Raw genomic sequence first — 10,309 nt, 5'->3', positions numbered from 1 at the left:
GCGTCGCTGAGATTCCCAGAGACGTCCTCCGGTCTTCAGGCTGACAGCTCGCTGGTATCGCCCCGGCTCCTCTCTCCTCTCTCCTCGCCGTTGAGTGAAGCCCTGCTCGGTGTCGCAGATGGCGCGGACAGCCGCGCTCGTCGTCCTGCTCGCGGCCGCGTCGTGCTGCGTGTCGGCCGGACTGTTCTTCGACCAGACGCGCCCGTGCTACGTGCGCGCGCCGAGGAGAGACGGCTTTGGACTCGCGTAAGTTCAACAAATCTGAAGCAGGTTTCCAGGAAAAGTTCCCCAAACGTCAGAAATACATAGATATATATATATACATATATATATCTATGTATATCTAGCCAGCTAATATCAGCTGTTAACAGGCATTAGATAAGTTGGGTAACCAACAAGGAGAATTAGTTTTACAATTAAATTTGATAAATATACAGAAATATAAGACAACAAATACAGCTAAAGTAGGTGTGTACAAAAACAAAAATCTGTTTTAAAATGAACCAAGTCTCGACTTTTGGTTTAATTTGTTGTTTGCTGTAAAAAAAACAAGTTTCCCAAGACAGATTTCACGAGAAGTCACGAGGTTTGGTGACTCCCGGGTTTGAGGAAGTAATGGGACGCTGGAGTCTCTCTAAAAAACCCTGAAAGAAAGATTCACCTCAGAAATCCCCTTCAACCCTTCTACATCTGTTTTAAACAGACATCAACAAATATCACGGAATAAAAGAACTCGTGTTTTAGCTGTATTTTATATTTGACCAAAGCCTGTATGTATATTACACGTTTTAAACGAAATGTTTTTAAATTGAGTTATTTAGAATGAAAAATATCACAATCAGCCTTATAATATGGAACTTAACTGCATCTGCACCAAAATAATACTAAAAACCGTACGTAGTTTTGTGTCTTTTTATTATGTAAGCATAAATGAGTTTTAAGAGCAGGTTTATTACACTGTGATCAAAAATCAAGGTTATTTGTAAAAAAAATATATGAACTCATAATAAAATGATCTGGATCCCAAACAAATAACTTCTTTTTGGTCGCAGATTTCAGCATAATTCTCAAGTTTGTGACCAAACCAAGAAAACTTTAAGGGATCATTTGTTCTCATCATCTAGATAATTTTATTTAATTTTACTTTTTGATTGGAGTGTGAACTGTCTTTTATTCTTGCATAAAAAAAAGACAAAATTAACTTCATACCTCCAACATGTGAGTGTCAGAAGACGAGAAGGAAATGTTCCTTTTTAATGGTCCTCTTCAGCCCTAAAAATATTTATTAAAATAAAAAAGGGAAATGAAACCGGATGGAGAAAATAATGTTCACAATCTTAACACGCTGCAGCTGAAACACGGGGTGTGATTTTCACATGATTTCAGGCTGTTTTGACATTTAGTTTACGTTGACATAAAACGGAGAAAAGCGGGATCACGCATTAAAAAAACAACAACAACAACACACACACACACACACACACACACACACACACACACATCCTAAAAGCTGCCTGTTCACAGGACCAGACCTCGTCCTCATGAGTACCTGAACGTCTCCGACCTGCCCAAGTCGTGGGACTGGAGGAACATAAACGGCACCAACTACGTCAGCACCACCCGCAACCAGCACATCCCTCAGTACTGCGGCTCCTGCTGGGCCCACGGCAGCACCAGCGCCATGGCAGGTAGGACGCACCGCTTTTTTTTGTTTTTCTTTTACCGTTTCACCTTGTACCGGTCGGAAAGTGACCGTTAAAACTTCGTGCTTCTTCTTCTTCTTCAGATCGCATCAACATCAAGAGAAAGGGGGCGTGGCCGTCCGCCTATCTGTCCGTCCAGCACGTGGTCGACTGCGGCGGAGCGGGAACCTGCCACGGCGGGGATCACACCGGGGTCTGGGAGTACGCCAACAAACACGGCATCCCGGATGAGACCTGCAACAACTACCAGGCCAAAGACCAGGGTGAGTGAGAGGGTGAGAGAGAGGGTGAGAGAGAGGGTGAGTGAGAGGGTGAGAGAGAGAGAGTGAGAGGGTGAGAGAGAGTGAGAGAGAGAGAGAGAGAGAGTGTCACAAAGTCAGCGGTCTCGTTCACGCTGTGAACTCTGCATGTTCTGCGTCTCTTTCCCCCGAAGACTGCAAGCCCTTCAACCAATGCGGCACCTGCACCACCTTTGGGGTGTGCAACATCGTGAAGAACTTCACGCTGTGGAAGGTGGACGAGTACGGAGACGTCAGCGGGAGGGAGAAGATGATGGCAGAGATTTACGCCAGAGGACCAATCAGGTGGGAAACCTTTCTTCTTTCTTTTTTATGCTGCTGAATACTTTTTTTTTGTATTTACACAAAGTCCTTGTTCACACTAATACAAATACTTTTTTCTTATGTTAAAAAAAAAAGGGGGGGGTGGGGGGTTAACGAAATACATCAGGGCTGCAAAAAAAGTGAAGCACATCTGTGCATGTAGAGAGAGCTTATTGTTCTTTTTGACAGTCGTGACTTAAAAACAAAAATAACAGTAGCTGATTATTCATTTAACGTTATTTGACGTCTGTTTCTTCGGCTTGTAACTGCTCGTGTTCAACGAAAGTAAAGAAACCGCGAGATTTCTAGGTGTACGCATATAAACCCAAAACAGCAAAAAGGCTTAAAGTGGGACAGAAACACAGAAATCAAGAGTTTTTATAAATCTGCACTTCAGAAGGCGTCACCAAAAAACAGATCTTAATTTGAGTTTTTAATGAGGTTAAACATTCACGAGTCACGACTTTATGAAAGTTGCCAGACGGGCTGATCTCAGATTCCTGTTTGTTCCATGAGGACGAAGACTGAAACATCTTTCATGACCGCGCAGCTCTGCAGAGGAGCGCAAATAAAAACAAAACAAAAGGAATGAAAAGAATCAGCTGAAAACAAACATTCGGTGAACTCGACCGACCTGCAGGCAAAACATTCAGCTCCTTCCACCCGAGACAGGAAGTCACCTGTTGGCGTTTTTGTTTTCTCGCAGCTGTGGGATCATGGCCACCGACAAGCTGGACGCGTACGCGGGAGGAGTTTACTCCGAGTACCACGACAAGGCTTTCATCAACCACATCGTGTCGGTGGCGGGATGGGGGGTGGAGGACGGCGTCGAGTACTGGATCGTCCGCAACTCCTGGGGAGAGCCGTGGGTGAGTTCATCGAGCAGAGGAATGAGAACACGACATGCGGACGGGTCTCTCGGCTCGTTATCACATCTTCTACATTATAATAGAACTTTCTTTTTTTTTTTACTGATCTTTTTTTGATCTGACTTTTGTCATTTGAAGTTGAGAGAAAAATATTTTATAAAAGTATTGAAGCAGCTGTACACTAAATATTCAGGACTAGAAAGTTAAAAGTTTGAGGTAAAACACGGCTAAAGAGTGAAACTGTGGTTTAATCAGATTTGACCGACAGCGAGATGTTTTCTGAATCCTGATTAATGTGCACAAAAACAAAACCGCTTCATCCACTCGGAAGCAGTGAGAAGATCACAGAAGTCGAAGGTGTCCTCTTAAAAATATTTTTTTGTCCAACCGTCGATGGGGAAAAAAACAAACCGTATTATTACGACACTCGTGGTTTCACAGTTTGACTGAAGACATGTTTCCCGTCTCGTGTCTTCAGGGTGAGAAAGGTTGGCTCCGGATCGTCACCAGCGCCTACAAGGGAGGAAGCGGCAGCAAGTACAACCTGGCGCTGGAGGAGGACTGCATGTTCGGAGACCCCGTCGTCCCCAAAGAATACCTCTGAGAGGATCCCCGAGACGCTCGCGTCTTCCCGTCTGAGCTGGAGGGAAACTTTTTATATGGGAAATGTTGAAAAAGGGAATAATTTCAGGGCTTCTTTGTTTGTTTTAGAGAATTATTATTTAACTTGTAAATCAGTGCCACGGTCTTCCAGCTGGAAACCAAACCCGCTCACATCTGATGTTATTTAGCACGGGAAGGTCAGACTTTTAAATGGTTTCAGCAGCACGGCACTGAGAAGATACAGAAGTTCTTCAGTTTTCAGCGTAGATAGAAAATGTTTTTAGTTTGTAAATGCATCGCGACTCGGCCAAAGAACACGGTGATGAGTTTGTCCTCCTTTGCTCCGACGCTGGACGACGATGTTGCACTACAGGGATTTCAAACTATTCAGCTTCAACGTGCCTTAAATGCACTCGACCTCAAGCTTTGATCATTTTAATTGTTTAACTGTTTTTTCACGCTGAACAATCGACACATCACAAATGTTGCAGGAAGTGGAATATTTGCTGTTTTCAAACTGGAAATAAACACAAAACTATAAAGTGCGGCTTTGCCCGACCTCCGTTTTGAGTTTTCATCACAACTGCATACAATTAAAAAAAATAATACATATTCAGGCTTTTATTTTAAAACTGCTCGAACCAACATAAAATATAGAAAATCAAATATACAGGCGAAAAAAATACAAATAAGGACCCATTTAGCTGCATCTCCGAGGCGTCTCCGTCGACCAGTCCGTCTTATTACAATACTTTCATGTCATTTGGCTTTTTTTGTCGCCTCCAGAGAAAAATGACGTCCGCTCGTTTGGTCAAACTTAAAAAGTCCGTGTCTTCTGTGCTTCAGCAGAGTCTTTGGTCATCGCTGAAACAACTGATCCTCGGTTTCCCTCCTGCGGTCTCTCCGCAGGAACTCTTTCATTTCCACTTCAGTTAATCATGATGAAGTTTGATTTGCAATGAGCTGAAACAAACAAAACAAAAAAACCTCGACAGTTTAGCGCTTCAAAAAGATGAGGAGAGTAGGAAGTACAGAATATTTTACGTTCCTGTTTTAACATCGACTGAAGTCTAAAATCCACTTCCTCTGATTGTTTTTTTTTTAATCGACTCGTAAACCTCTGAAAGGTGCGTGGAATTCATTTCTGTAAACTGTCCACAAGAACATGAATGTCGGCGCGCGACTCACCGATGAACTCGGCGACGGCGTCGTGCTCGCCCTCCGTGCGGATGGTTCCCGCGATGCTGTCGTTCTCCAGGATGGGCAGGAAGAGCTGCACGAAGTCGGACGTGTAGGGAGGCGCGATCACGTCCAGAACCTTCGGGAGGAAACGCTTCACGGTGAGATCGGTTTCAAAAGGTTCCAGGTTCTTGACTTCAGGCCCGACGACCAAATCAAGCTGTTTATGTCTTTTAAAGCTTAAACGTGCAAATCTGTTTTTGTCCACTTGGCAACAGGTGAGCAAATATTTGCTTATTTGCACATCAGTCCATTTTCTGAGGAACTAATATTAACTGTCCTTCAGCTCTTTGACTCTCAACCTTCAGCTGAAGTCCGTTACCGAGCTGCAGGTGATAATTCTGTTCACGTTGTTTCATGTGGCTGATTTAAGTATTTAATATTGATAAACGGTAATAAAAGGCCTGTTTTAAATCAGGATCAATCAACGAATATTCAAAAAATTTGAGTAAGAATGAAAATTATGAAAACTTTTAATGGATTAAAGAAATCAGATGAAACCGTAAACTCAGAAATTTTAAAGTCAAAGTGTTAAACAACATATTAAACTGCGTTCGAGACCATTTACCATTCTTGAAAGTATAAAGCACGCTAGTACTAAAAGTTATACGCATAAATGTGGGATCCCTTTATATCCCTCACGTCATCCAATCAATCACTAACGAGGATAAAAAGCAGCGGTTACCTCGGTAACAAAATATCTGATGAGGGAGATATCCGTGTTGAGTTTCTCCAGACATTTGCGGATGTAACCGACGACGGGCAGCACGTAGCCTCGGCTCAGCAGATGAACCATCCGGTCAAGCAGAGTCTTCTTCAGCTCCAGCTGCGGGGGAAGTGAAACCAAACCTGCGGTGAGCTGGCGGTCGCGGTTTCTCCACAAAGACGAAGAGAAGAGAAGAAACGAAACGAGGGGCGTCTCACCTGCTCCATGACGTCCAGCTGAGAGTGCTCCGTCTCAAAGAGCTTGATGAGCAGCTGCAGGACCTGCGGGTGCAGCAGCTGGTGACACGTGCAGATCTGTGGTGGAAAACAAAACACCGGATTTACATTTGATTTATTTTTTCACTGTCATTTCAACGGGGGAATTTGAAACGAGACGTTATCGCGGCGGTACCTCGTCCAGTAGGGCTAAATGGACCGGAGTGTGGTCCGTCTGGAGCTGGAAGTACCGCGGCTCAGACACCGTCCAGTCCACCCACTTCAAAACTCCCATCGCGACGACTGGAAACCTGAACACAGTGAGAGGCAGCAGGTTCACTGAGCAGGGAGGACGTCCGGAGTCCAACTCCAACACGCTGAGCACCAAATAAAAGGCGCCCAAAGCACCAAGAATCAAACGCTGTCATCACCTCAGATTGTTCGTCTTTATCTATTTGTTGAGTTCCAGGTTTACTTCGCTCCCTTACCGGCGCTACAAACTGATACTTTTATTTATTATGATCAAATAATCTCCTGAATATTTTTGATTAAATATAATCTATTTCATATAAAGCGGTGAATGAGCTCGGACCAAGTTAGATGGATATCAGGGACGCTCAGTTCATACTTTTAAAAGAAAGATAAAAACATTTCTCTTTACTTCAGCCTTTAACTCGCTACTCTTGAAGCTCTCTTGCACTTTGAACCTTTAAAATGCATATTGCTAATTTTATATTTAAACATTCATGTTTAATTTTATGCATTTTATCTGTTTCTAATGCATCTCATTTCTTTTCTATATTTGTAAATGTTCCTTTATATCTGTTTTTATGTCAAACACTGCATGTGATTGATTCTCTTGCTGTAAAACACTTTGTCCTGCATTTCTTGTACGACAGGTGCTATACAAATAAAGTTTATTATTATTATGATTATTACTATTCATCAACGGTGTCTGGTCGGTCCACTCACCGGATGCACTGGTACAGAGTCCCGAGTTCAGCCACCAGCTCCGTCGCTCCTTTGTTCTCGTTGCAGCAGAGGTTGTGGACGGTCTCGATGGCCTTGGAGGTCGACTTCAGCTCGTCTTTGTTGATGTTGACTCGCTTGTTCTGGGTTTGAATACAAAATTTTTTTAAAAAGTAACACGTGTTTAGAGAACTTTAGGAAGCATCAGTTGAAGGAGACATAAAGAAAACAAAAGAGCAGATTGATTGTTGACAGTTGACACAGATGGTGGCCGAGTACATCAGACCTGGAACTACCAACCAGTCCGCCGTCAGTAACTTCATTTACGTTATAACAATCGTTATACTTCATCGTTCGCGTTACCTTCTTCCACGTCTCCACCACACTGGCGGCGTAAGCCAAGATGTGGATGTACTTGTGTTTGTGGTCTTGGTTGATCTTTGACCCCGGCTTAAAAAGCGACTGCATGAACAGGTCCAGAAAGGCCGGCACTCGGATCTGAAGACAAGAAAACACAAGCATTTCAAATGACCTGCACCTGAACGAGCGAGCGGTGGACATAAAACGGGTTGAAAGGAGACGCTGCGTCCTCACCAGCTCCACAGGAGGAGGGTCCATGCTGCTGAACATCTTGAACAGAACCGTTATATCTGCAGGGTTCAGGGCTCCTTTGGACAACATGGCGCCGAGCGCCTGGCAGGCTCGAGGGTAGGCCGCCGCCGTGCCGAGAGCGAGGGTTATCTGACTGGCATCGTGACCTCTGAGATGTGAAGCACAACCGCAGAGTTGGTATCAACACTGAAACCTGTTATCTGTACACGACTGAACGCCTTCATTTTATCCATCCGTCGTTAAGGCACGATATCTGCATGCAGACAATATCAGCCAAACCTCCTCCCCTGTAATCTTACACCGTTAACCACATTGACTTGGTCCATGAAACCAAAGAGCAAAGTCAGCAGGCGGTACCTCTCGTGTGCAGACTTCTGCACCTCCTGGCCGATCCGACGGACAGCCGAGCCGCCCTGCTCCTCCTGAGAGAGGATGGACATCATCGCCTGGGCGAAGAGGTACGTGTGCTCGCCGTGACACACCATCTTCTGCAGGAGAGAGGAGGGAACGACTCAGCGAACACAGCAGCAGAGAAACCAACACACGTACTGACGGGCTTTTACAGAAACAATCGGTCTGCCAGAACATCAAACTGCTTTTTTCTTTTCTTTTCTTTTTTAATCAAGCAAAACAGTTTAAAGATATTTTATTTACTTTAATTATAAAACAGTAAAAAAAAGTTGCTGAAGGGTTTCAGCTGAGAGACGAACTGATTAAATGATTGTTTTAGCATCAACCATCATGTGCAGAAGATCATATAGAGAACTACAACCTACAGAGATAAAGTATCATGGATTTTGAATTTGAAAAGATGGAAGTGGGTTTCAAAAATAATGTTGTTGTTGTTTTTTTTTAAATCCTCCCTGTATAAATGTAACAGCACTAATATTGCAGTTAACAAAACAGATGAATAAAGCCTCACGGCAAATTCGGGCAGGTTCTTCTCCAGGTTTTCTTCTCCTCCGTCCAGCAGCGTGGCCAAAGACGTCCTCAACACCCGCGAGAAAACCTCCAGCTGCTGACACGCTGTGGACACACTGGTGATCTCTCCCTGGTAACCTGCGTCTGAAATGAGCTTCACACCAAAAAAAACTAAAGATCACGTTTACAATTCTAATTACCGTGATGAAAACAATATTAATGAAACCTAAGAAGCAAATTTACAGACTGTGGAAGTATGTGATGAATGAGCGCCGGGTGCGACTGTACCTTCACGGTGAAGTTGAGCATCAGGCAGTCGGGGTGAGCCTCCGCCAGCTTGTAGAAGAGATCCCTCCACGTTGTGTGTGCTATCATCTGCTCGAGCCAAGCGGGAGTCTAAAAACAAAACAAAAGAACACAGGAGACAGAATTGGTTGATTCACAACTCTGGATTTAACTGCCCAGGGTTTGTCAGATACGAGTCGAGGTTTGAAATCTCACCTCTCCCTCCACGGTGAAGATGGAATCAGCTTTCTGGGGGTCGAAGTGTTTTATCAGGAGACTCTTGAGGTGGTTTTCTACTCGCTCTTGGACCTGAGCAGGTTCCACACCTGCAGCCAAAAAGAAGGAAACCACAGATGAGACGCAGCTTTCCAACATATCAGGGATTTAAAGATTGGACCGGGCGCTACCGACCCATCTGGATGAGCCACTCGGCCAGCAGGTTGACAGTCTGAGCGACGGCGGAGTAGTTTTCAGAGAGAAGCTGGATCACATGTTCTGGAGATCCTCCTGCTTGGAAATACCTGCAACAACAACAAGGTTTCTACCGTCTTCTCGATCCAATCCCCCATTTCATCGGTCTTTTCCTCCGTGTTCAGATGTTTGCATGAGGACGCTTACGATTTGAGGGTGTTGAAGATGGCGGGCTCCATGATGTAATCCCGGCTGGAGAACTTCTGCAGACAGTTTTCCTGGGTTTTCCCGTCATTCTCTCCTTCTCCGTAACCCTCCTCCTGAGACACAGAGACGCAGATGTCGGTGCTTCTCCTCCTCCTCCCGGTGTAACAGGAGGTGCAGCTCCCAGGAGGTGTTTCCCCCCACAGCAGCTGAGCTTCACGTTTATTCACGTTTACACATATTTGGTGATTCATGTTTTAATACAGTAGATTTTAGAATAAATTCAGCAACGATAATAGTCTGCTGTTTGGCATCGAGTGTATTAAACACAGTTTAATTTAAGGATTAAAAACACTGCAACACGTCTTTTGGCGCGATTTTGTTTTTTCAACGTGATTAAACAAAAAAAACAAAGTTCATTCATTTAAACGCGGTGACAGAAACACAACAAACGGTTTATTCGTGTCCACCAGCTGTGTCGTTAGTCAGCGAGCTCAGACTAAACAGCACGTTAAAACAACAGTTCGCTCATGAACTCGGTGTTATTTTAATGTTATTTTAATGTTATTTTAATGTTATTTTAATGTTCGGTCGCCGCAAAAATTAGCAGCGTCCGTTGCTAGCTGCGGCTAAGCTAACGCTGCTAACCAACGTAAAGTCAAACAGCAACAAGTCTCACCAGGTTCCCCTCCGTGCCTTCCCAGTCTCCTGCATTGCTGTAATACTCCTCGTCCATGACGCCGGGGACGAGCTACAACAACGCGGCTGTGAGTTTCAGGTGTTGCCGTGTGACTTGGTGAGGATGCCGAGCAGCCGGAGCAGCTAGCCTCGTTAGCCGGGAAGCTAACAACAACAGGAGGAAAATGGCGAGACGGTGACCCGCAGGCCACGCCCCCTCCCCGCAGGCCACGCCCCCTCCCCGCTCCGACGCCGCGGGGGGTTATTCCCCGAGCTCAGACTGTCAGGCTCA

The 10,309-nt window shown here is 44.7% G+C and overlaps 2 protein-coding genes across 2 annotated transcripts; one reads left to right on the top strand and one right to left on the bottom strand.

Annotated features, from left to right (window-relative positions):
• Positions 1 to 118: 118 nt before the first annotated feature.
• Positions 119 to 4,322, top strand: ctsz (cathepsin Z). The gene is made up of 6 exons (XM_069156258.1): positions 119 to 246; positions 1,525 to 1,688; positions 1,787 to 1,966; positions 2,137 to 2,287; positions 3,012 to 3,174; positions 3,653 to 4,322. The coding sequence occupies exons 1-6, from the start codon at positions 119 to 121 to the stop codon at positions 3,776 to 3,778; spliced, it is 912 nt and encodes a 303-aa protein (XP_069012359.1). The 3' UTR covers positions 3,779 to 4,322.
• A 61-nt stretch (positions 4,323 to 4,383) lies between these two features.
• On the bottom strand, positions 4,384 to 10,200 carry nelfcd (negative elongation factor complex member C/D). Its single transcript, XM_069156229.1, has 15 exons — positions 10,019 to 10,200; positions 9,343 to 9,455; positions 9,136 to 9,245; positions 8,941 to 9,050; positions 8,728 to 8,835; positions 8,441 to 8,593; positions 7,876 to 8,006; positions 7,501 to 7,666; positions 7,270 to 7,404; positions 6,910 to 7,049; positions 6,134 to 6,248; positions 5,941 to 6,036; positions 5,702 to 5,842; positions 4,966 to 5,095; positions 4,384 to 4,740 (listed from the first exon to the last, which is right to left on the bottom strand). The coding sequence occupies exons 1-15, from the start codon at positions 10,073 to 10,075 to the stop codon at positions 4,706 to 4,708; spliced, it is 1,740 nt and encodes a 579-aa protein (XP_069012330.1). The 5' UTR covers positions 10,076 to 10,200; the 3' UTR covers positions 4,384 to 4,705.
• Positions 10,201 to 10,309: the final 109 nt, after the last annotated feature.

The sequence above is a fragment of the Embiotoca jacksoni genome, unplaced genomic scaffold (assembly GCF_022577435.1).
Source record: "Embiotoca jacksoni isolate LCO1_2020_lvr unplaced genomic scaffold, fEmbJac1.0.p SCAF_1, whole genome shotgun sequence".
In the NCBI taxonomy this organism is placed as follows: domain Eukaryota; kingdom Metazoa; phylum Chordata; class Actinopteri; family Embiotocidae; genus Embiotoca; species Embiotoca jacksoni.
This window is presented reverse-complemented; position numbering and strand designations above follow the sequence as displayed.

Coding starts and splice junctions, on each gene's coding strand:
- ctsz (XM_069156258.1), top strand. CDS start 119: ATGGCGCGGACAGCCGCGCTCGTCGTCCTGCTCGCGGCCGCGTCGTGC. Junction 1,967..2,136: donor CTACCAGGCCAAAGACCAGG/GTGAGTGAGAGG, acceptor TTTCCCCCGAAG/ACTGCAAGCCCTTCAACCAA. Junction 3,175..3,652: donor ACTCCTGGGGAGAGCCGTGG/GTGAGTTCATCG, acceptor TCGTGTCTTCAG/GGTGAGAAAGGTTGGCTCCG.
- nelfcd (XM_069156229.1), bottom strand. CDS start 10,075: ATGGACGAGGAGTATTACAGCAATGCAGGAGACTGGGAAGGCACGGAG. Junction 8,594..8,727: donor TGCTCAACTTCACCGTGAAG/GTACAGTCGCAC, acceptor TTTGGTGTGAAG/CTCATTTCAGACGCAGGTTA. Junction 7,405..7,500: donor ACCCTCCTCCTGTGGAGCTG/GTGAGGACGCAG, acceptor TCTTGTCTTCAG/ATCCGAGTGCCGGCCTTTCT.